The following is a 26,357-nucleotide window of genomic DNA, read 5'->3' as shown; positions in this document are numbered from 1 at the left end:
TCCTTGCTCTTGATCCAAGCAGTTCTGTGTTTTCTAAGTCAACCAACAGGACAACAAGCAGCTCTTCTATCCAAATTGTTGCCTTGGTTATCATTGACTGCATCCGTAACAGTGAGTGGAAACCTCACTAAAGGACTGAAGGGGCAGGTGCCAGGGCCCTTGAAAACTGGCCAAATCCTGCTTCAGGCAGACCGCTTCTGGGAACATTTCAGGTGCTGAGTTTAACCTGAGAGCTTTCCCTTTATAAGTCAGCACTGCACACCTTCATTCAATTTTTTGTTTTAATAGGCGACAGCACATACTGTTCATACTCTAAAAAATGAAAAAAATGGCAGCCTTGTAGCCATGTTTTAATAATGCATTATGTAACAAAAATGTTTTATTTTATTTTCAAAATAAACTAAGTAATTTACACACTAAGATATACATTATGTTGTAAATGGATCTAGAAGTTTAAAGCTAAAACACCTGTTTCCTCACTATTTCATAACATTTTATACTGCTCAGCTGTTTAAAGTGCATCAAGGGCAAAATACAAGCTTCCACACATCTATATACAGACTAGGCCCAGCAGCAGTTTCTTTCCACCCTCCCCCTCCACTTGCAATGCTAGAGAACCAGTACACAAAACCAGGCTTCCGTTTTAACCCAGCTTAGCTTTGGGTGTAGCTATTTCACATCTTCCTCTTCTTTTTCTAAGTAACACATACAAAAATTGTCCTTACTCAGGAGAGCCAGAGAGTCCCCACTGGAGTGCCAGCACAGAGAAGTTACCTGGAAGTCACCTGTGGACAAGGATCAAAAACTTTTACTGGCAAATGCCCTTTAAGCACAAAATTTTGCCCTCCCCTTCAGATAAAAGATAGTTGTAGGCATACATTAGCTCCAATTTGCAGAATTGCACTGTACACGTAAATATTTAAGGACTACTTTCTAAAATGTACTCAAACACGTTGCTGCATGGAGCATTCCTGCTCATGGTCTCAACCACTCCATCTTGTTTCCGAGTCTTATTCCCTACCCTGACCTACAGCAGTCAACATCCTGTGGCCTCTTAAGCAGGCTCAGAACTCGTTGGGCTGTTTTGAGGTTCTTCAAATACATAGACCTCCTGATATCTCCCTGTTTGCGTGGGTGGTGCTTATTTGGTCACAAGCTTCAGAATTTGAAAGGATGATCAAGAGAATAATAATCCTAATAGATTTTAGGATTCCTTTGTGTTTTCTTCAGTATCTTAAAAGTGCAGAAAGCACTCTAGAATGTGTGCCGTAGCAGCTGATGTAGGAAGATAACTCGGATCAAATCAGATTAACGATCTAGCCTAGTGTTGTCTGCTCTGACTAGCAGTGACTCTCTGGAGTCTCTATCAGACAGTTGCATTCATCACCTGTTACTACTCCTTTTAACTGGGGATGTGAAGGATTGAATCTTGACATGGGCTATATTCCACTGTTAGTCCTACTATGAGAAGGTTGACCAATTTTAGCCGCCCTGAGCCCGGCCTTGGCTGGGGAGGGCGGGGTATAAATAAAAATTGTTGTTGTTGTTGTTGTTGTTAATTTTAATGGGCCTACTCAGAGTAGAATACACACACACACCCCGTGTGCTTCGTGTCAGCAATGCAAGTATGATCTATATGGTTTTGGAGATTAGCTCAGAGTTAATCTCCACTTGTGACATCTGCCTCAGTTTTTTCAGGCACGTGCAATGCATTTAATCAGCACCACATATTTAACAACCAAATGAGGGCCAACCAGCACACTGCTTTCAGTTCCTTTCTGATGTGGTAACATCAATCCAAGCATTGACCTAGAGTTGTTAAAATCATCACACACCTAGAGAATGTGAGCTGTCTATTAAAGACATGTTGAAAATGATCAGCCAGTTTAGAAAAAGGCTTCACAGTTTAAGAAAATGTTAATGAAACCTGTTATTGCTAATTGCCCAGTAGGTAACGGCAACCCATTCAAGGATACCCTTCCCCACTGTAGCAAAACTGCCCCTAGGCCTGACTTGTCTGCAGTATCAGTTTGGAGCTTCCTTACCTTCCACTGGTACCTGTACAGACACGCATCCTGCTGGGGACCAGAGGTACACTCTGCTGTTCCCAGTACAAATGGCAAGCCGGGACTGACGGGGATCCCACTGGAAAAGCTGGATGGGGCACAGCTGCTCTAGGATCACAAACAGTTTCATCTTTTGGACATCCCAGATCCAAATAGCGTTAGGAATATTATCTGTTAGATGTGAAACAGCAATTAATTATACAATACAGGCACACAATGCAATCAGTCCCTGGTTCACAATTGTACTAATAATTGGTCTATGGAACTGAGGCAGACGGACCTCAGCAACCACCCACAGTGAAAACTTACTGCAAAGCCCATCATTGGTCTTCATTCACCCCTCTTGAGATACTAACCATTTCTGGTCGCCAGAAAGCAGTTATCTGAGCTAAAAGCTAACATTCCGACTCCAATTCTAGGATTTGCCCGGTCCACCGCAGGTTTGACATGATGCAAAGAAACTGGGACCTGGGCAATTTCATCTGGAAGGAGAGGAAAAATTAAAAGTCATAATGACACTTAAACCATAGATTGTTCTATTTTACGGATCCTGGAATAAACTTCCTTTTAATATTATGATGCACACAGAGTACTAGGGCTGCACCTCCTCCCATTGCTTCAATTCTGGGCCCAATCAGGCACCCCAATGGGGGCCTTGCAAAGTGTTTAATTAGCTTTTAAAAACCAAATTAAACATGCATCAGCAGAGGGAAGACACCTGTAGGCTGCCTGCCTAGATCTCCTCCTCCCCACTCCCTGACTTTCACTACAGACTGTCCTCCACCAACCCCCTTGACAGCCCTGGATCACTCTGGGTAGATCCAATCCAACCTGGGGCTACCTCAACCCATTCTGGCGGGATTCCACCAGGATTCCACCAGGACTGGTACACAGCCCTACTGAAGTGAAGGAGCCCAGGCCAGGAAGAACACAGACCACCAGCTCCCAAATGGCAATGAGAAGACTCTATAATATATATGTTTTAGTATTTTAAAACTGTAAATCACCTTGAGTGGCTTGACAGAAAGGCAGTGTATAAATCCAACAAATCAACAGATACTGAGTACTTAGTCCAACCTTCTTTTAAGTGCCCAGTCTCACAAAAATGAGATATATCTCACCATACACAACTGCAGTGTCTCACAATGTGGTTCAGCTGCCTCATATAGACACATGCTGAATGGAAGCAGACAGGAGATTTGGGGCGGGGGGGGGCTAGGAAAACTGAGCAACTACCTATTAGTATATTTTGGTATCTGTTGACAGGAATTAGAGAATCCAGTCCACAGCAGTTGCTCAACATCTGCCAAGTCTAGCAGGTATGCTGCTAAGACCTTACAGTCAATGGTCTCAAAAGCAGTCAAGATCTCACAAGAACCATATGGTATCACTCTGGGTATCATGTATTTGAACCTTTTTCTGTGGCAAAACCAAATCCTTTTGGCACCTCCTTTCTCTAACCTGCTTCCACCCCAGCTAGCCATTATAAGAAATACTGCTTTGATATTTGTTTTTCCCCTCCTCCCCTTCTCTTTTTCCCTTTATGTCTTGCCTTTTACACAGTGCGTCTAAGGGCACAGTACGTCTTGTATTTCACCATGGGGGTCTTTTGAGCAGAAGAGAGTAAAAGTTATTTCAAATACTTTTAAGTAAGTAAACAAACAAGTGATGACGCGGCTTTGTACACACGGTCCCTGCTTTGACTTACATTTGCTCTTCGTGCTGAAGAGAGAGCTTGCCATTGTCTTGGTTGGGGGGAAGGCAAGTTTCTCCACTTCCACTGCCGGCGATTTCTCCACCTCCTTATAGACAATCTGGAGAGAAAGGCAAGTCAGCCCTGCACCTCTTTATAGGAGACACGTTGCTAGACCATCCATGCTCAGGCTGGAAAGCATGGCAGTAAGCAAGGTCTGAGTGGTGGGGATGTCATCAGATGAAAACAGAAACTTAAGAATAAACAGGGTGTGGGGTTTGGGTGAGAAGTCTCTTTAATCCTTCTCAACTATTGTTCTAACACAAATCAGAACATAGATATCCAGACTGTGTGATGTAAAGAAATGCAAGAGAATTTGCAGAATAGAAGCTGCAACATGGGTGTCCACGTTTTAAAAACCCATTCCATGGGGGAGGAAGAGCAGGAAGAAGAACACATGAACCAAGGCAGTGCCTCACATTTCTCCTAATCTCTGATCACAAAGCAATGCTCCAATCCCCTTGAATCTGCATGTTTTTGGTTCAAACAAACAAAAAGAAAATAATTGTCAAAGCTGTCCATACTAACCAGCACTTGGCTGATTTATATCAAGTGACTAAAAGGCTGAGATGTGAACAGGAAGCCCCGTGTTCAAATCTCACCTCAGCTGCATGCTTACTAAATGACCTTAAGCAAGCCACACAGCCTGAAGACCTTCATTGTTGGGGACAATGATACTGACGACCCTTACAGAGTTTCTGTAAGGACTGCTGAAAACTTTTTGAAGAATTATGCAAATACCAAGTATTATCATTATAAGAGGTCTCAATGCCCCCCCCCCCGTGTGTTTCCTTCAGCATGAGCCAGCCACCCTTCTTTTTTCTACTTACTATCTTTGGGCTAGCGATGTTTGCAGGATGCTCAAATTCTGTAATTTTCTTCCAAGTCACATGGTTCAGAATGCGCACCTGATTAAGAGAGGAGAAAGCCCAGGGTAAACACACACACAGAGCGAGAGAGAGAGAGAGAGAGAGAGAGAGAGAGAGAGAGAATGAACTGTGGCACAAACGCAACTTTGGCAGGGCTTCAGAAGCCTTACCTTTTCATCATAGCTGCCGATTGCCAAGAACTGGCTGCTGGGGCTCCAGGCGATAGATTTAATGCCTAGTGACCATTCATAAGCACAGTATGTGGACAGCAGACGCCCGTCGAGGGAGTACAGCAAAACTTTATACTGAAATAAAAGGTTTACATCTTAAGACTGGCAATGGCTTAAGAGTTTTAGTCTGTCCCATCTGAAGGTCTTGAAACAAGCAACCTCTGCCCCACTCCAAAAATGCATATACACAGCCTGCATTATCAATTATCCATACCCAAGTGCTGAGTGGTAAGCAGTAAAAAAAGCGAATCTTTTTCGCATTTTGCAAAACCTCGAAGTGTTTTCACATTCAGATTCCAGCAACAGAATGCATATGCTCAAAAAGTTGATGCAAAGGCCATCTCTTGGGACAGGAAGGGGCAACCTGTGACCCTCCAGATGTTTGGGACTCCAGATCCCATCAGGCAGCATAGCTAATGGTCAGGGGGGTGGCCATTGCAGTCCAGCAACATCTGGAGGGCCACAGACTACCCATGCCTGTTCTCAAGAGGCCATTACCTAGATAATGCTCTTGTTAAACCAACCTCTCAGCCACATTTTTATGTGGGCTATTAAGTCAATATGGATGCAGCTGCTCTGAAACGCAGCAATGGGTTTGGCAAAAGATCCCTCCACTGAGGCACTGGCAGTTTCCCCTCACCTCCAGGCAGCTGTCCCACACCGCCAATACGCAGCCGTTCGGCGCCCATTCTGTCCCAGCCAGGTCCTGTGTTTCAGTATCAAAATGCTTCCAAACAGAAACAAAGGAAATAATTTCAGTGTGAACTTAAGGTGGGGAAACAGCAGAAGTGAGAGACGCAGCTGCTTCCTATGCTTCTATAGTTGGTGGGTGAGGGCTGGTTGTCTCTGCTGTACTGCTACATCTTGAATCTGCCCATAGGTACGGTCCCCATTACGACAGCTGTTTCCATTTCTACTAATGTTTAAGAAGGCCTCTTACATAATTGTTATATGAGGTGCTGTAAAAAAAACACATTATTATTTTGACTTGGCTATTTGTGATATTTTCGGATGTGGAAAACAGCTTAGAAAATTTCTCTGAAATATGAAGAGGTAAATGACTCTCCTTCATTTGCTGTTTTTAAACAGAGGCTGGATGGCCATCTGTCAGGGATTCTTTAGCTGCGATTCCTGCAATGCAGAAGATTGCACTAAATGACCCTTGCGGTCCCTTCCAACGCTGTAATTATGTGATTCTAAATACATTACCCAATTAGATAAATAGTTTAGTTTCTTTTATGAATATTGGACCACATTTTGAGAAGAATGATCATGGGCACCCACAGGGTGTCCCCCTGCCCCATGCCTGATAACTATAATCCCGATTCCCAGCTTTCATTTTAAAGAGAGAGAGAGTGTATGGGCAACTTGTATCCATTAATGAATACAATCCTAACAGTGGAATTAAATGTCTCGCTCTTCCAGTTGTTCTATCTGTGCAAGCATACACACCCTGCTTGCTCTTCTGGGGATATTTTCCTGACACTCCCTGAGCCAATTTCAGAGGGCGGGAAACCCCATTGTGCATGAGGAAGTGTTTGTACAGGCCTTAGGTTAATGGAACTGGCTAGGTGAATCTAGCTCTGAGGTTCTAGCATTTGTAGAGCCTGAGACATGAAGCAAAAATATTCAAGCACTATTCTTCTCACTTTTTGCAAGAAACTAGCCTGCTCCCCACCCCTACAATTCACTGTCTTGCTTTGCCTTCTCCCCTGGAATAAGTCCTCTGGATTCCCAGGAGGATTGGCATTAACCATGGTTAAAGACAGCACCAGCTCTAGCCTATCGAAGAGAATTTGCAAATTGAACGAGGTGGAAGGAAAAGGCACAAACTGGTGGTCAACTCCTTATCGCTAAAGGAATTTGGGACATTACATCTGCACATGCTCTATAAGGTTACAAGGCACACAGGAGCCTAAAAGGGGAAGGTTAATAATGGGGGGAGGGTTACCCTCAGAAGTTGCCAATCACTGCATACAAAGAGGCTGATGTAGTCTTTGCAGTCCCTCCTCTCCGCCAAGGCCATGTACCGGCCATCCTTTGTGAATGCTATTCCTGCCAAACACACACACAAAAATGGCAGCACTTAGGAGAGGGGGAAGTTGAGCAATTAATACCAGCCAAGGAATGGGCCAAACCCAAAGAAAAACAAAACCTGGACAGAAGAGGCTTTTTTTGAGGGTGGATGAGTATGTCTTAAGGCATATTTGTTGCTGCTTAGTTCCTGTTCTCTTGAGAGGCCTTGCATAACACACACGCTATACTTGCTCTGAAGTGGAGGTCTATTGCTTTCATTCGACTCTTCAAGGCCCTGAAGTACCACCATTGTAAACTCCGCTACTGTCAAGACCAAGTAATAGAAAGCCTGTCTGTGTGTGAAAGGAAAACAGAACCCTGACCCAGGACCCTTGACTCTCAGCTGTCCTCATCTTATTTGGTAAGAAGAAATGCTTTCTGAAAGGCCACACAAAACCACAAATGTTTAATTCAAAATACTGGTATGAACTACATAAGGGGAGGAGCGGAAGTTAGTATTCTCACCTCTAGTTTAGACAAGAAATATTAGAATACTTCCCTATTTCTTTAGGCACATGATTTGAGTAACATTGATTGGACAAACTGGTGCTTATAAGTACAAAGAATCCATATCTTTTGGAGTGGGGAGAGCCAGTCTAAGAGCAGATTCACGAGACTGGTTATGCAATAACTATTATAATCATCAAAAACAACTGGGTGCATGTAACCTAAGATCAGATATCAGGGAGATACTGTTTTTGCAAGATGAAGCTACTTCTCAGTGCGTTCTTTAACCCTTCCACTTTTCTTGAACATTTCCACACATGCCATTCAAAGCATTTTCAGCCTCTCCTATGGTATTCATATTCATTTGTGTGCAAGAACATGGTAAATACAGAGAAGAAAGAGAAAAGAGTCATGTTTAATTAAATTGCCTGGGCTGCCCAATGGAATATGAACCTAAAATTAGCGCTGTTCAGTCGGGTCAAAGGGCCCAGCTTCCTGTTCTCAAAGTGGCCAACCAAATGCCCCCAGGAAGCCCACAAGCAGCACTCAAGTGCAACAGCAGCTTTCCCGTCCTGTGATTCCCAGCTCCCAGTATTCAGAGGCACACTGCCTCCAACAGCGGAGATAGAACATAATCATCAAGGGCTGTAGAAATGAACAGCCACATTTTCCAAGTCGACACACGTATCCTCCATGTTGGCATTGTTCTTCTACCCAAACACCTTTATTGTCTTTTATGTATGACAAGGCCTTCCCCACTTGTACCAGGGGGGGGGGGAACCTTTCTTTCTTCAGTGCTATATCCCCTGAACAGAAGCACCAATTCATAGTGGCATGTACCGTATTTTAGCAGAACTGGTTGTGGTTATTCAGTGGTAACAGAAAGATATACTACACATCCTCAGACATTCTGTCCTCCAGTCAGCCTGCACATTTTGGCTTAGCAATATCAGGCCGCTGTGCACAAGAACCACACCTGACTTCCTTCCTGCTTCAAAACTTTACCCACACAGAAATCAGGAGTGTAATTTTAAGCTCACCCCGCACCATCCACTACTAATTTGATTTTGTACTCTGGATTTTTATTCCACAGATCTCCACCAGTCGGACAGGTGCCTGCATCTGACAGAATACAGCTTGGGAACAAGAGGGGATTGCTCACTTGTGAACACCAACATCCATTGGGACAAACATACACTACAGTTACCCTGCCATATCAGTACCCTTCCTGCTGGTAGATATATATCAGTTCAAGGGGATACGGGATATCCCCAGATCATGGCAATCTTCGCTATAATAATATTTTTATTTTTTTTTACCATTCCTGTTTTAGGTTAGCTCCACTTACCCTGCTGACAGGCCTTGGGATACTTGATATAGGACACAGATTTTGTACACAAGGACCAGACAGTTATCCGCAGCTGTTGGAAACAGAGAAAGAGACAGAGGAAGTATTTGTTTATCTTTGCAGATGAAATGCATGCAGGGGGAATGTTTTTTATACAGAACGCACTGAGCTTCATCTCCACACTCGACAATGGCGTGGTTTCCATTCTGCAGAAAGAATGGGAAACCAAACTAGGGGACAAAACATGAAGACATATGGCAGTTTTGCTTCAGATACCTTCTTCCCAGCACACAAGCAAAAGCAAACTTACATCCCTCAAGCATCTTAACTGGTGCTTCCCTAAAGTTCAAAAAAGTGGTCTTCAACTGGTACACACCTGTGACCCCAATCTCCAACTCCCAAGCTGCATCATGGGGTGCACTTTTGTCTTTTCACTTTTGATTTATACTTAGTTATGGTAATAATGCATGTTGTTAATCCTAAAATCCTAAAAAAAATCCTAAAATCCTAAAAAAATCCTAAAAAAACAACAACAAAAACAAAGGGACGCGGGTGGCGCTGTGGGTTAAACCACAGAGCCTAGGACTTGCCGATCAGAAGGTCGGCGGTTTGAATCCCTGCAACTGGGTGAGCTCCCATTTTTCGGTCCCTGCTCCTGCCAACCTAGCAGTTCAAAAGCATGTCAAAGTGCAAGTAGATAAATAGGTACCGCTCCGGCGGGAAGGTAAACGGTGTTTCCGTGTGCTGCTCTGGTTCGCCAGAAGCGGCTTAGTCATGCTGGCCACATGACCAGCTGTACGCCGGCTCCCTCGGCCTGTAAAGCGAGATGAGCGCCGCAACCCCAGAGTCGGTCACGACTGGACCTAATGGTCAGGGGTCCCTTTACTAATCCTAAAATGGGAATTCACAGAACAACACATGCAGTGTTAACTTAGCATTACTGGTAAAGGAAAACGAGTGCTGCCATGTGGTAGGAGAAAGTGCTTGATCAGAAATACGTATCTTATTAAAAAAAACAACTGGTGCCTTTCTCCTGCCACACTGTGTAACTTGTGGAAATGGATGAAATGAATGCCTTATTAAAATGTGTCCTGGTCTAGACACACATGTAGTTAACGCTCCTTAGACTAAGCTGGAAACCCACATGACAGCAACAGCTTTGTTGTGGCCCACTAGGTGTGGCCTCACAACCCACCTGTGGGTCTGAAAGTGTGGAACACACATACAGCTGGGCTTTAGTTTACTACAGGGTTTCCCAAACTCAGGTCCTCAGCTGTTTTCAGACTACAATTCCCATCATCCCTGACTTCTGGTCTTGCTGGCTAGGGATGATGGGAGTTGTAGTCTAAAATCAGCTGGAGACCCAAGTTTGGGAAATACTGGTTTACTATCTTGTGGCCCTAATATCCCAGCTGTAAATGGGGGGGGGGGTAAATAATGATGCTCTAAAGTGTCTGGGTGGACAAGTAGCAGGAGTGCTGAAGATGCTGCCCCAATTTCAGTGGTGGTTAGGGTGAGGTACAGTCATAGTGGAGGGACTGCTTACCATCAAGGGCAAGGGCCTAGTGTTTGGGCTCTTTTCCTTGTTTCAGCCCTCTCACTAGAAGGAATTGGTAGCATATACCGTACATTTTTTATTTATTTTTTTACAATCAAGCAGTGTACAAATTTTATGAGATAAATAAATAAACAAATTATTAGCGTTCAAGGGCACATTCAAGCCAGGCAAAAATACTCAACTGCGGCTTTAAGGCAGGACCAGTGAAGGGTGTGGCATGGGAAAAGGAGGCGTGGCATACTTAAGAGTCCCAAGGGCCAAATAGAGAAGCTTGGAGGGCCATATTTGGCCTTTGCGCCTTAGGTTTCTTATTCCTACTCTAGTCTTTCAATCCACATACTTTCAGTCAAGTTTGAAGTTTTCCTCAGCAATGTAACATTAATCACAAAGTAGCAAGCAATAATTTTCTATGTCCATAAAAAAAAAAGATTAATTCTGGGTCGGAGCCAGTGAAAGGCTTTTTAGACCATCGTCTCATCAGCTTGTTTGCAGTCATGCCAAAATATAAATTTCAGACTACACTCCTGACACCAGTTATTTCTTTTGAAACAGCAACACAATGCCTATCTCAGCAGAAGAGAGATTGAAGCGCACTGCCCAGTAAAATCTAGGGATGGTCAGGGAGCTACAAAAGTGATTTCAAATTCAGGCTGGAAAGAGGCATCCCCTTTCTCAGCCTTCACACACTTTGTGCCCTCAAGAATGTTGTTTACCTATAACTCACATCGTCCCCGGTTGTCAATGGGAGATGTAGTCCAACATCTGCAGGGCAGCAGGTTGGTGAAGACTGCCCTATCTGCAAGCAAGTCCACGATAATAAAGGCAAACTCGTAGACAAGTGGTGATAAGGGATGGCCCCCTGCTAGTTTTTTGATATCCTTAGGTTCATTTATAAACCATTCAGAAAATTACAGAGCAGTTTCCAAAATATATTCTCCAGATGTTGCAGGACAACAGAACCATAAACATTAACCTTAGCATTCCAGGAAGATAAAGCACACCCATAGACAGTTCTACGAACTGAATGTTCCCCATACCTAATTAAACAGCAACCTCAAGAAGACCCAGAGGTCTGAGTGAAATTGTACACCTTTGGGACCTGACAGAACTGGAGTATGGGCAATGACTAATGGTCTTCCAGAGACATGAAGTTCTACCAACATCCAGTGGTGGCCGATGCCCACTGAAATAAGTCGGGGAGGGAAGCGGACAGATCAACAGAAAATGGAGCCGAGCTGATGACAGGCAGAGCCAAGTAATTCTGGTTTTGCCCCCATCCTCCTCTTTGTTGAGTTCTGCAAGGAGCAACACTGAGGCTAAGGAGGAGGAAGGTGCTGGCAGTGCCACCCTCTGGCCTGTAAGTGAAGTGGCAGCTGCATTAGGAAAGGCTGAGGTTGGTGGAGCTATGCCACCTTCACCCTAACAGGCCAGGCTCCAGTGCCAACACCGCTTCCCTGAATGTTTACTTTAAAAGAAAAGTATTTAGCCCTTCTGCTTACAGTGATAAGGAACAACAAGCGGGCAGATCGTCCACATTTCATGAGTCAAACTGCTCCTACCTTCCAGCATTACAGATAATTAATGCCAAGGCACTTAGGCACCCAACACCTACCAGCACGAGAATCTCGCTAGTCACCCTTATTTTTATGTACAAGATCGAGAAAGTAAGAAATTTAACAACAGATTGTAATGTTGGGGTGTGTGTGTGCAAATCCCAGCAAATGCCACTACAGGGGCTTTTAGCCAGCTTCTCCCGCCCACCCCCACCCCCAAATGTGGGGGTTACGGACTTAATTAAAATTTCCAAACTCACATCCTACTGCTAAGGTGCCTGAGGAGCATACAGCTGTTGTTTTGCAGCACAGGGCAGGGATGGGTGGGAGGCGAAGCAGAAGCAGAAGCAGCATTTTTCAAATAGCCTAAAAACAGCTGAGAAACAAGAGGTATTTAGACAGTAACGCGATAAAACAGTCTGAAGAGCTGGGCTAAGGAACTGCACCCAAGCTTTGACAACCCCAGGCAGGTGGCAAGACTGGCAATTTTCATTACACAAAACCCACGCTTAACAACCTTGCGTTCTCAAGTGACTGTCAACTTTTGTCCCAGACTTGACTAGGTCACTGGGCCTCCTTACATAGCTGTGTCTGTCAGCACAGGATTTCAGGGGATTACGCAGCACACATTCCTCGACAGAAAGTATTTTTCAACCAATATAGCCATTTACAGTTACTAAGGATTAGAGCGACAGGGCACCCAAGTATTCGCCGAAAGAGGGAAAACTGCTGCTAGCAGCTCCTCCAGCCGTTCAGAGAACAAACATTACTCCAAATGGTAATGAGTCAAGCAGCGACCCTGAAGCATTTTTAGTGTGCAAACACAAGCATCATACAACTGTAAGTGCACACTCGTCCTACAAAATAACAAGTGTGTGTGTGTGTGTGTGTGTGTGTGTGTGTGTGTGTGTGTGTGTGTAGCAGGAAAATTACAATGCTGGACTGAAATGGTGTCTGGGCTCAGCATGAAACTTACTAAATGGCCTTGACCAGTACCACCTTCTCAGCCCAACCTACCTCTCAAGGTTGATGTGAGGATAAAATGGGTTAGATAACCCATTGTAGACTGGCTTCAGCTTCTTAGAGAAAGGATAGGAAACAAAACATGATAAATAAATAGGAGTGGCTGACTCCTCAGCTCTACATGGTGTCTAGCAGATGCATGGGAGTAAATATATGTCTTATAACAGTAACATGTATCTTTTGGTCCGCAAACAGCTTCTCAATAATTTGGTTCTCAGTGGCTGCCCAACCAGTGTGCAATACGCTTCCCAGATCTCTTAAAGCTCAAGCAAAATACCATCCAGATGTTTTCTAAGGATTTTTCTTGTCTGGGCTGGCGTTCAACGGCTAGAGGTTAAGCACGCATGGGAATTTAATTACAGATAGGTAGCCGTGTTGGTCTGCCATAGTCAAAATAAAAAAATTCCTTCCAGTAGCACCTTAAAGACTCTGAAGTGTGTATCTGAAGAAGTGTGCATGCACACGAAAGCTCATACCAAGAACTAACTTAGTTGGTCTTTAAGGTGCTACTGGAAGGAATTTTTTTATTTTGGGAATTTAATGTTTAAATCAAGGGTAGTCCATGCTTTCCCTAGAGACGTTGTTGGACTACAACTCATGGTATGCTTGACCGTTAGCCATGCTGACGGAGGATGATGGGAGATGCAACCCAACAACATCTGGAGGACTTCAGACAAATTTTTATGCCTCAGCCTTATAAAGGAAAAGTTAATCCTTCCCGCCCCATCAATCAGCTACAACTATTTGAAAAATACTCACAGCTTTAATAACTATATCACTGTAAGAAATAAGGGGCCTCTCTTTAAAATCAGCACCTCATAGGAATATAAACTCTCCTCAATGCTATCACTTGCCTTCTTAAAATAGATAGCATTACCAGAAATCATCCAAGAGTCACATAAAAGGAACTTGTTAACACACTCTTCACTTCTTTACAATCCTATTAGCTTACCAGGAGACAAATCAGAAAATGATCTTTCAGATACAATTCATTGCCACAGGTTAAGACTTGCAGTTGTAAACCCAGTTATAAAAGCGGGTGACTAAACACCCAAGTGAATACAATTGCATGCAACTGTTTCATAATGAATAGCTTGTCTATCTATTGGACTTACAGCCCACCCCATTTAGAGAACTCACATTAGGGAACAATGTTTGCAGGCTTCCTCTACACTATCCCTGGCCACTGGGTGCCAGTCTGGAAAAAAAGAAAAAATCTTACAATATTTCCAGAAGTCGAATCTGCAAAGAAACAGAATTTCACTGCCAACAATTATCTCCTTGTTGTAGGCCCTTACGGACTTACTTGACATTTAGGGAGCATTCCACATTCCCAGCCAATCTTAAACATCATCCTAGTCAAGCTCAAGCCACTGGGCTCCTTGAATGGCACTTGGAAATCAAAAGGGAGCTAATGCCAACACTTGAATCCTGGTGCAAGTTATTCTCAATAATCCTCTCCCATCAGAAGACAGTGGATCAGTGTCTTTTGCATCACCTGAAGCCTGTGAATGGTAGTCCTGCAAAATGTTTAATACAGCAGGCTAGCCTCAAATCTATGAAGGTATAACATGACGGCCACTAGGTGTGCACCACTATGCAAAAGCAAGTCTTCTATCCATGAAGCTGGTAGAAACCACTTCTGGCAAAACCGGGAGAGGAGGAGGGCTGTAGCTCAGTGGTTAAGAGCACCTAATCTACATGCAGCAGGTATTAGGTTCAATCCCCAGCATCTCCAAGTAGGACTTGGGAAAACTTCTGCATAAAAGCCCGGCGCACCACTGCCAGTTAATACAGACAATACTGAACTAGATTAACCAGGGGTCTGACTCAGTACAAGGCAGCTTCCCATGTTCCAGCACCAACACCTGGAACCCAGGCACCTCCCAAGGCTACAAAACTGAGTGACCAGAAGGGACAAACCCAGAAGCATTGGGAATTCCAGTCCCCTCCCAGTTGCAATGCCTGTCAGTCATTACTGTGGCCACCAACTCTGACAGCTTTAAAATAGGACTAGACAAATATATGCAGGAGGTGGCTATCAATGGCTACTGGGTCATGATCCTCCCTCAACTGTCATCAGGCTGCAGGGGAGAAAGAGAGAGATGGGACCACAGAGCCTCTCCATTGTCAGGATGCATCAAATAAGTAAAATACATGGAAACATGATCAGAGCCAACTATGTTTATACTCTGAAACTATGTCCATTAACTTCAATGGGTTGACTCTGAGCAGAACTAGTGTTGGACACAACCCGGCCTTCTGAATGTGAGCAGCAGCGGCTGAGGAATAACTTGCAAAACCTTCTAAGTGATCCCTGAATTGGGCAATGTGCACAATGCAAGGATATTATGTATCCTTAAAGTGCTCATCTCAAAACACTAGTCCACAGTCTGCTCCGGCAGACGATGGATTTAGAGGACCTGAGAGAGTAAACAGTGCGGACACCAACATATCCCAGCCAGCTGTCTGCCACAAGTTAATTTAGCAACCTGTTTACAGCTGGGGAGAAAGTCTATCCCAAACACACATGCCAACTTGGCAAAGGCTTAATGAAAATCCTGCAGGGTCAAATGGAGTTCTGATGGCGGGTAATAAATAACTTGTCAGCCCGCCCCCACGTACATGTGCCATTTGGAAGCCGTGAGAGGTATGCAGAAGGAGCCCACCATCTTCGATTCCTCGGGATGCTGTTAGCCAGGCATCTGACTAACAAAATGAAGCTGGATAACTGGAATAGTTTTCACCCTATTAAAACTATCCAATACAGTGAAGTCTCGTGCCTGCTTTTTTGCCGCATGGCCCCGGAAGAGCCATGAATCGAACGGATGAACTGGCAAAGATGCAGGGAGAGGATAAGCCCGCACCATGAGGATAATATTCACCTGTACTACGGGAGATTACTAGTAGCCTAGTAGCTACTAGGATGTAGCATTCAGGACTTCTTGGTTTGCAAAAAGGAAAATTAAGAGGTGACATGACGGAAGTTTATAAAATTATGCATGGCCTGGGAAAAGTTGAAAGAGAAACGTTTTTCTCACTTACATCACACTAGAACTCATGGATAACTGATGATGCTAAAAGATTCAGGACAGATAAAAGAAAACACTTCTTCATGCAGTGCATAGTTAAACTATGGAAGTCACCCCCCACAGGAGACAGACAGGGCCACCAACTTGGATGGCTTTAAAGGAGAATTACACCAATTCATGGAGGCTTCCATGGTTGGAGGCAATACTGCTTCTGAATACAGTAAGCCCCCAACTTACGCACATTTAACTTGTGCACACTGAGCTTTATACACATGACAAAGGGGGTGGAAAGGGGGCTAGGTATTGGGGGGAAATGACTTGGGCAATCCAATGCCCCATTGAACCCAGTGGGTTTTGACTATACATGATTTTGGCTTTAGGCTTATCCCCAGAACATAACTCCCACTCAAGTTGTGAGCTTACTGTACCAGTTGCAGGAAACCACAGGAGTGCTCTTGCACTCAAGTCCAGCTTGCAATTTCCCACAGGTATCTGGTTGAGCTGTGAGAACAGGATGATGGATAAGATGGGCCATCGATCTGATCCAGCAGGCTCTTCTTATGCTCTTATGAGGGCTACTGCCCTCATATCCTGCTTGTGGGATTGTCATGCACATAGGACTGACCATGGTGGGGACTGGGATGCTGGGGTAGATGGGCCTTTGATCTGATCCAGCAGAGCTCTTATGTTCTAGGGAGAGTGGCTCTATGCATGCCATCATCTATGATTCTATTATTCTTTTATTTACTGAACCAGCAACAGTTATTTCCACACCTGGGTAGTTATTACAGTTGAGGAAAAACATCTGACAGGCTCTAATGCAATACGGGAGGAAAATATCCTTCACAAACTAGCCCTTCAATTCACTCAGTAAGAAAAACAGAAAGGTGTTCTCTCTCTCTCTCTCTTCCTTTGATTTTGGGACCTTTCCACATTTGGGGAATCAGGGACAGTCCAGAGCAGAGACTCCACAACAGACCTTCACTTCACACATCCATCTAACTGACTGCATATTTGGAGATGGAAATATTTGGAGCTTTACTCGAGATTAGGTAAGGAAGTGAACCCGTATTTTGTGACATGTGTTAAGGCAGGGCAAGGTTCACCATGTGCATGGTGACCTACACAAAGCCATCTCAAGCTACTGTACTCTATTAAAAATATCAGTGGGAGAATAATTCCAATTCTAATTTGTATATTGCTTTGAAGTGTCCATATGCATCAATCACTGCAATAGTCCTTACTTGTGAGGTAGCTCAGTAACATGCACATAAATGCAAAAAAAGGGGGGCTGAGATAGTGGTTTAATTAAATTAGTGGTGGTGAACAAGGAAACAAAGACTTCATGGCTCACTAATCCTATTCTTGGCTACTAAACAACGCATCAGTCCTCAGGAGAGCTGGAGATAATGTTTATGATTCCTTATATACCCAAGATTATGTGACTAAAATCTGAGACTTGTTACTTTTCTTTGTTATATTCTCCTGCAAAGAATATTAAAGGAGCCTTTCCTTAATCATGCAGCCTCATTTTTTTTTTTAAAAAAAAAAAGGTCCCACAAGTACAACTTAGCAGCACACTGCAGCTTTAAGAGCTTCAGGCTATTTTAGGGGCTAGGATGTAGACAGTAACATTTGATATCTTACAAGAGCAGCCCCAATTTCACACTTACGTGGAACTCTGTAGTATTGAGAATGTGACGACCATCCGGACTCCAGCAAGAAGCCACGAGTCCCGCTGAGCCTTCATCGATCTTGCAGTGCCAATCAGGCTGCTCCAAGGACCAGACCTAAGGCAAGGGAGGAAGAACAGTCAAGTCAGCGCTAACTTGAACAAGGCACCCAAAGCCCTACCAGCTTCCTCTCAAGAATCACTCTTCAACAGAAAAAGACAAGCCCACCAGCAAAAGACCATGAAAGACTGGCGCTGGATCCCACTACAGAGGTAAGCCTTTTCTTCTTCTTTACATCCAGTTAGATCCACAGAACTATTCCAAAAAAGCATCTGTAAAGATCAAGAGGTTTGTTGTGGCACAGGATTGTATAGGCCTCCAGTAAAGATGGTGGCTGTCTTTAAGAGATCTGGACCACAATATATTTGTTTGACTTTAAAGATGCCACAGAGCTCTGATATTATTAAAGACCCACCACACATTAAAATTTCAAAAAATTGAAAGGGTTTGTTTAAATTATTTTTTGTTTATTGAATTTACATACTGCCCTACTTATATGGTGCTTTTCAGATGCAAAGTGCTTCACAACAGGCTCACACTTATCAAGTTGCCTGTGGCAAGCATGAATCACCTCCAGGCGACCAGGGAGGGAAATTTTATAAGTGGTCTTTCATTAAGCATGATGTTGTTTCACCAAGTATATGTGAGCCATTGAAATAAAACGTATGGGCTAGGAAGTTTTGTGAAATTATTTTCAAGTCTGCTTTGCTAAGCATCACCTTGATGGTCCACCACTGCTATTCCCAGTTTGTAAATGATGATACCAAGCAAGGCTAGAAATCAGCTGGATCCTTAACCTAGCTGCCCAGCCCAGTCATTGTCCACAGGAATGACAGCAGCTGTTTCTTTCTGAAACTAGCGAAACCCTAAGGCTACTTAAAAACCACAATTTTGCATCAGGGGACGTAGTTTGTTTGTTTCTGGAAAAGACATGCTCTTTTCAACCTTGCTCTGTACTGTGTTACAGTGACTGGGAGCAGCAATACAGGATTTCAGGGAGAAGCCTCCCTCAGCCCTACCTGGAGATGTCAGTGGTTGGACTTGGGATCTTCTGCATACAAAACAGAGATGCTCTGACACTGAGATATGGTCCTTCCCCTAAACATTCTAGTCCTCATGTTTCTGAATAAAGACCTGATATTAATAGGAAGCTGCTTTAAACAAGGTCAGGCCAATGGTACAACCACACTAGCTGGTATAGGCTTTCCATGGTTTCAAGAAGACTCTACCATCCCTATCTAAAGATGCCAGTTTGAACTTGGGGGCATTCTGTAGGTAAAGTGCATTTGTTTCCTCAGCACCTATATTAAATACTTGCTGCTTAACACCATCAGTTTAGAAACTGGCAAGTTCCAGAAAAGAAAGCATATTGCATGGGTGCCCACCTGCACAATTCCACGCTTGTACATTGCACATAATATAAAAAGAGAATCTGAAGACCACTCAATGTGCTGGATTTGGTCTAGGCAGGTGAAGAGCTGCAGAATTTGGAGAGTGTTTACATCACGAACCACCAAACGATACTGGACACCGGAGGCCTGAATAGAACAAAAAATTAATAACTTAGCTGTGGCATTTTAGCTGAGTGACAGGGGGCAAAATTATTTCAGATGTGATTCCTAAATCCTCTAGTATTAGAGACAGGAGAAACCATCAGAAAACCTGTAGAATAAAATGAAAGCTCTACAAAATATAGATTGATGACATACCGCAGGCCTGTCATGCAGAAAAAATAACTGATTTGTCAATTGCCAATTAATATATTAAATGTACCTGTTTTACAAATTTCAATATAGGTGCTTATTTGATATCAAATGAGGTGTAAGAAAAATATCTTAGGTTTTAATAGGAACTGCCACTCCTACCACAGGGACTGCAAAAGAAAGGCAATCTTTCATACTTTCTTTTGCATTCCCTACTTTGTAACACAGCAAAACTACACATACACAAAGATTTTTAGACCCACCGACAGATTTTCTGATGAGCTTCAGTAACTACAAGCCCTGAAATTTAGAGTCCGCTCCCAAACCTTTGTAGGGTTTTGTAGTCATTTAGCAGGGTTTTGTAGGGTGAATCACGCATTTTGTAGGGCCCCTCAAACCAGAGGACATAGGTATCCCCCAGAAAGCCAACTTGCTCTGGTTCATAGTTAATGAAGCTCTCCTGATGGCTTCAGTGGAAGTCTCTACCCCCATACACATAGCTTGGTTCACACGTAACTTCAGCCAACAACACAGAAAGTATCCTTAGGCCTATGCAGGACAACCAATGAAATAAATGCGGCGGCTTCTCCAACTGTAACTGATCACACAAGCTTCAGTTGCTGAAGCTCCCTTTTCTATGTAACTATTACAGGTGCACAAGCCCCTTCCTCTTTTATATCTGAACACCTTCGGTTTATGCATTCCTCCCACTCTTGAACTTCCTCGTCCTTGGCAAACCATTGTTTGTCATTTCATCTGAACAAAGCAAACTATGGTTTGCTACAAAAGAAGTGGTGCAACTGGGGGAGAGAGGAACCCAAAATTGTTCATTTAAACCAAACTGGGGGTATTGGAATAGATCAGTGGGGTTGACACTCCAAGAAGCAATGCACAGGACTGCAGCTCTAAACAGCTACACCAGTTCTGCATACTAATGTCGCAGTAAACGTGCACTTCTGCAGATATACAACAAGGAACAGATTTCACATCATCATAATCCAGGTTGTTAGAACTACTAACCAAACATAGTAATAAAAGCTTATAAATTAAAAGACAAAACACATTAAGTAGGAAAGAGAAGGGGGCACAGAGGTGGCGCTGATTAAAATGATTATTTAAAATCACAGCCAATTTATACTTTGATATTACTATGCACATCTTCTGGGAAGAGATTTCCTGGTCTCATTTAAAAACAGTTAAGAATTTAATGGGCAAATGTCATACAAGGTTGCTAACTAGGTGGAAAGGCTCATTTTAGGGATGCTGCTCTCCTCAGCAGAAATCAGATACTGTTGGGCTAAGGCTGTCCCAACATAAAACTGAGTTAGAACATGAAAATCATGTGTATTAGCATCAAATATCAAAGCCACCCCTGGTCCCCACATCTCCCTTCCTTCCCTGAATCCACATTCAACCCCCCTTGTTCGCCCACTCTTAGTCCTTGCCCCCCACCAACCCATTATCTGTAAAATAGATACACACGGCACATCACAAGGCTAAGCTCACCAAGCATTTTCCATCCGGAGAGAACCTGCACAACTGACTGGAGAGTTTAAATACCTCGGAGAAATTCATGTTGACCAACTAACAAGGGAGAAGGGGAGCCTAGCGAATGAACAGGACCAAATCTAGTCTCCCAAGGACGGAATGCCTGTTCCTGTGGCTTGTGGTAGAGGCTATGGAACAGGGAGTTTTCACATTACAGTTTTGCTCCAAGCAGAGAGCAACGGTTCTGTGTAAGGTCTGTCCTAGGAAGCAGAGTGGAGGAGATATCCAGCAGATACTGGGAAAGATGCCATTTCCCATAAAGAAATGTGTATGCGTGTGGGTGAAGGGGTGATATGAACTAGCCCAGCCTTGGGAAATATATAATATAGAGGTATCCGGAATAGTAGAGACTTGCCCACAGGATGCTGTATTTTGAGAAGTCTCAGAAAGCAGGGGAGGGGGACAAAACAGAGGGAAAGAAATTTTCAAAATAAAAACACAGCCTCAAAGGAGAAGGTGCTGTCCATCAATGTCTAAGAGATGGGGGGGTGAGAATTTGAGTAAGCGGAGGGAGGACCCCAAGGAAGAAGTGGATGATACCCCCGCCAAAAAAAACACACAACCTGGCAGATATATATATCATTATCCCCAATAAAAGAAAACAGGAGAGAGGCCCTCCTCAAAGGTGTTGAATGCAACTCTTAAGGTCTCAAGAGATGCCAAAGAACTGTCCCCTGAAGAAAAAGGAGGAGGTACAAACGACCCCTAACCCACCCAAAAAAAGGAATATAGAAAAACGGGGGAGGGCGGGAATACACCTCAGAAGAAAAGATGCCGCCCCTTAAAAATTTCAAGGGAATTTGCCCCCCTGAAAGAAAAGAGGGGAGGAAGAGAGGAAGAGACCCCCAGCCTCAAAACACAAGTGGGGGGTGTGACCCACACACTTAGGAAATTATCCACAATTTTAAAAAGGGGGGGAGAGATTTGGTCTTTGAAGTGAGGAAGAAACTGGGACCCCCCCCAAAAAAGAGAATAATCAAGGGAGAGAGGTGACCCACCCACCCAGCCACCCTTCTGAGCAAAGGGGGCTGTTTTGTAAGGCGCCCCCGCTGCCCCTCACTGACAGGGGGGGTAAGACCACCACCACCCAAAAAACCGAGGCCCCCCTCCCTGTCTCTCTCTCGGTGGGGTGGGCGGTGGAATGGGGTGGGGGAGGGGAAGGCGCAGCTGCCGAAGCGAAGAGGCGGCCTCGCGCCCGCTTCAAAGCCGCCCGCCAATCAACCGGCTCTTCCCGGGCCGGAAACAGTTATCCGCTCCCTTCCGGAAAAGGCATGGGGTGGGGAGGAGGCCGCGAGGCACGCTGGGAGGTGTAGTTCTGCAGGGTGCGCGGACTCTCGAGCTAGGAAGCAAGCTAGGAAGGTCGCCGAGGAGTTGTCAGCTGGCCGGCTTGCAGAGAAGGGGACGCTGCTTTTATTGTTGATGATAATGAAGATTCCACTAGGCCAGTAGGGGAGATGATAGATAGATAGATAGATAGATAGATAGATAGATAGATAGATAGATAGATAGATAGATAGATAGATGTGTGTGTGTGTATATATGAGTATTATATATATATATATATATATATATATATATATATATATATATATATATACACACACACACACACACACACACACACACACACACACACATATAGCTATACTATATAATATTATATCTAGATATAGATATATATCTCTGTGTTCAAGCAAATAAAGCAAAAGTCATGTAGAAAGCAGTTTACTGGTTAGACTCACAGGGGGTCAGCAATCTTTTTCAGCAGGGGGCCAGTCCACTGTCCCTCAGACCTTGTGGAGGGCAGGACTATGTATATTTTGGGGGGGGGGAATAAATGAATTCCTATGCCCCACAAATAACTCAGAGGTGTATTTTAAATAAAAGCACACATTCTACTCATGTAAAAACACCAGACAGGCCCCACAAATAACCCAGAGGTGTATTTTAAATAAAAGGATGCATTCCACTCATGTAAAAACAAACTGATTCCCGGACCATCTGCGGGCCAGATTTTGAAGGCGATTGTGCCGGATCTGGCCCCCGGGCCTTAGTTTGCCTACCCATGGATTAGAGAATGAGATCCAGGAGAGAGACCAGGGTTCAAATCACCCCACCCAGGCATGAAACTTGCTGGGTGATATGGGATGGGGGTGGGATGGGCAGTCTCTGCTTCTTAGCCTAGCCCATTTGCAGAGTTTTATGATTAAACCACAAAATTATGGTGTGTGGGATTTCAGATACAGTTTTGATACAATGGTGAAAGACTCTCTTTCGGTTCCAGCATCGGGGCCAACACGCTCAGGAAAGTTACCAGCTCGCTCAGGTTTGCGCAACTTATACTCTGCACTCACCTGTCTTTCTCATTTGCGGAGGAAAGAGCAACTAAGAGAAGGTAGTCCATGGCCTATGACGATGGTAAGAGTTGGAAGGGACCTCAAGGGTCATCTAATCCTCTGCAGTGCAGGAATTGCACCTAAAGAATCTCTAACTGGTGGGCAAAAGTTTCCTATAGTGTAGGGGCTTGGACCAGGTGACCCGGGTGGTCTCTTCCAACTCTACAATGCTGTGATTCTATGATTCTGACCTCTATTTAAAAACCTCAAATGGAGGAGAGTGCCCCACCTTCCAAGTAAGTCCTTTCCACTGTCAAACAGCTCTTAACATCAGGACATTCTTCCTAATGTTTAGTTGGGATCTCCTTCTTTCTTGTCCTTTGAATCCATTGGTTTGGGCCCCACCCTCTGTAGTAGTAGCAAACAAGCTTGCTCCATATTCCATGTGGCAGCCCTTCAGATATTTGGAGGACAAATGCTGTGTCCCACCTTGAACTGTATGGAGAAAAAGGTAGGATAGAAATGCAATAAATAAATGAAATAAATAATATGACGTTTCAGCCATAAACAGATAAAATCCACTCAAGCACAATTCAAACAAGGGCTTTAGCTTGGTGGTAGAACATTTGTTTTGCATGCAAAACGTCCCAGATTCAATCCCGGACAACTCCAGAAAGGGCTGGAGGACTCTTTCCTGAAAACCCAGAAAGCTGCTGGTAGTGTAGGAAATATAGAGCTAGTTGGACCACTGCTCTGATTCGGCAGCTTCCTCTGTTCCTGTTTAAACTGCATTTCATCAAGAACCACAGCATCAACTTTGCAGGTACAGCGGTACCTCGGGTTAAGAACTTAATTCATTCTGGAGGTCCGTTCTTAACCTGAAACTGTTCTTAACTTGAGGTACCACTTTAGCTAATGGAGCCTCCCGCTGCCGCAGCGCCGCCACCACGCAATTTTCATTCTTATCCTGAAGCAAAGTTCTTAACCTAAGGTACCATTTCTGGGTTAGCAGAGTCTGTAACCTGGACCATCTGTAACCCGAGGTACCACTGTAGAGGCTCCCGGTGTCTCTGAAGAGGGCTGGGAATATCTCCTGTATGAAACCCTGGAAAGCTGCTGCCAGTCAGTGTAGACACTACCAAGCCAGATGGACCAAAATTTTGACTCAATATCAAGCAGTTTTCTGGGTTCCTAATTAGGTTTTCAGGGGAAAGCCATAGCTCAGTGGTAAAGCATAACTATGGTTTTCCCAGTAGTGATGTTTGGAAGTGAGAGCTGGACCATAAAGAAGGCTGATCGCCGAAGAATGGTTGCTTTTGAATTATGGTGCTGGAGGAGACTCTTGAGAGTCCCATGGACTGCAAGAAGATCAAACCTATCCATTCTTAAGGAAATCAGCCCTGAGTGCTCACTGGAAGGACAGATTGTGAAGCTGAGGCTCCAGTACTTTGGTCACCTCATGATAAGAGAAGACTCCCTGGAAAAGACCCTGATGTTGGGAAAGATGGAGGGCACAAGGAGAAGGGGATGACAGAGGACGAGATGGTTGGACAGTGTTCTCAAAGCTACCAGCATGAGTTTGACCAAACTGTGGGAGGCAGTGGAAGACAGGAGTGCCTGGCGTGCTCTGGTCCATGGGGTCACGTAGAGTCGGACACGACTAAATGACTAAACAACAACAACAAAGCATCTGCTTTGCGTGCAACAGATCGCAGGTTCGATCCCTGGTATATCCAGACAGGGCTGGGAATGTCTCTGGTCTGAAACCTGCCAGTCAGTGTAGTACACAATACTGAGCTTGATGGACCCAACCCTCTAGTTCTATGTAGTACGTTGCATGCAGAAGAAGGTCTCAGATTCAGTCTCCAGGCAGGGATTGGAATGCCCCCTCCCTGTTAAACCGCTGCCAGATATTTTCCTAATGGAGAAACGCTGGCCTGCTTTCCCACTCAGCAAACAGAAAAAACACACAAGCGATTCCCGGGAAAAAGCGCGCCACCTTCTTAACGATCATCTGGGCAAACAGAGCTGCTCCGCCCCCAGCTATTTCTCTCTCTCTCTCTCTCTCTCTCTCTCTCTCTCTCTCTCTCTCTCTCTCTCTCTCTCTCTCTCTCACACACACACACACACACACACACACACACACACACACACACACACACACACACACACACCAGTCCATTCGTCGCCCTTTAATTCCCAAATACAATTTAAAACCCAGACAAAAATTTCCTTCTCCCTCCCTCCCACCCCTCTCTCCTCTCTCCGTCCGATTTGCTCAGATCATGCATCCACAATCTGGATCTAATTCTTAGGATAAACTCGCTTTTCAGTCCTGTGCAGATTTTCTTGGAAGTCCTACATTCAGAGGAGGTTTACTCCCAGGGAAGTGGGCGCGTAGGATTGCAACCAGGCTGAGCCTTGCAAAAAAAAAAGTGTTCGCAAAAATGAGAGAGGTTTCTCTCTCTCTTTAATCGAAAGAGGTAGGCTATAAATATTTATTAGAGAAAAGAAAGGAAGTCGGTGGGGATTATACCTTCCTTCTTCCCATTACTCGGAAGTAAGTCCCGCCGAAATTAATGGCACTTCCTCCCAGGTAATGCGTGCAAAGCCGACAAGGGAGTAGCCAATATTTTAATTTTTTTGTTAGGGGTTGCAGGCCTTTTGGTTTTTGGGGGTGCGGAGGAGAACCTCAGTTAGCAATGAATTTTTATTTATTTATATTGATGGGGGCATCTGCACCCCCCACGCGCATGATAGCCGGTACTCTGCTGTGCTCCAGGTATGTGAAATCACATCTTCCTGACGCCACGTGTGTGTGTATTTCTTCCTTTGGGGTTAGGTCGGTGTGCCTATGCATTGGTGTCCAAACTTTTTTCAAAGAGGGCCAGATTTGATGAAGTGAAAGGCCCTGAGGGCCGACCAAAGGGCCGACCAAAGTTGCTTTTTTAGGGTTGGAGTTGTTGAGAGTTTTTTTTAGGATTTTACCCCAGGAAATAAACCGCCACAGGGGCCGGATTAGGCCCCCGAAACGGACTTTGGACATGCCTGGGCTATTGAGTTCTAGTCCATGACAAGCTTC

At 44.3% G+C, this 26,357-nt stretch overlaps 1 protein-coding gene across 2 annotated transcripts; it reads right to left on the bottom strand.

Annotated features, from left to right (window-relative positions):
* Positions 1-348: 348 nt before the first annotated feature.
* Positions 349-22,172, bottom strand: WRAP73 (WD repeat containing, antisense to TP73). Of its 2 annotated transcripts, XM_081201594.1 has the most exons (12): positions 20,898-22,171; positions 19,074-19,226; positions 17,629-17,745; positions 8,790-8,862; positions 6,870-6,973; positions 5,559-5,645; positions 4,859-4,993; positions 4,650-4,727; positions 3,775-3,880; positions 2,423-2,548; positions 2,046-2,237; positions 349-785 (listed from the first exon to the last, which is right to left on the bottom strand). In XM_081201594.1, exons 1-12 carry the CDS (start codon positions 20,964-20,966, stop codon positions 670-672), a joined length of 1,356 nt encoding a protein of 451 aa, XP_081057720.1. In that variant the 5' UTR covers positions 20,967-22,171; the 3' UTR covers positions 349-669. The 2 variants fall into 2 exon arrangements, with proteins under 2 accessions (XP_081057720.1, XP_081057721.1); XM_081201595.1 differs by lacking the exon at positions 5,559-5,645 and having other exon boundaries at positions 20,898-22,172.
* Positions 22,173-26,357: the final 4,185 nt, after the last annotated feature.

The sequence above is a fragment of the Podarcis bocagei genome, assembly GCF_964188305.1.
Source record: "Podarcis bocagei genome assembly, chromosome: 7".
In the NCBI taxonomy this organism is placed as follows: Eukaryota; Metazoa; Chordata; class Lepidosauria; order Squamata; family Lacertidae; genus Podarcis; species Podarcis bocagei.
The sequence above is the reverse complement of the archived record's forward strand: the minus strand, read 5'-3'. Positions and strand labels throughout refer to the sequence as shown.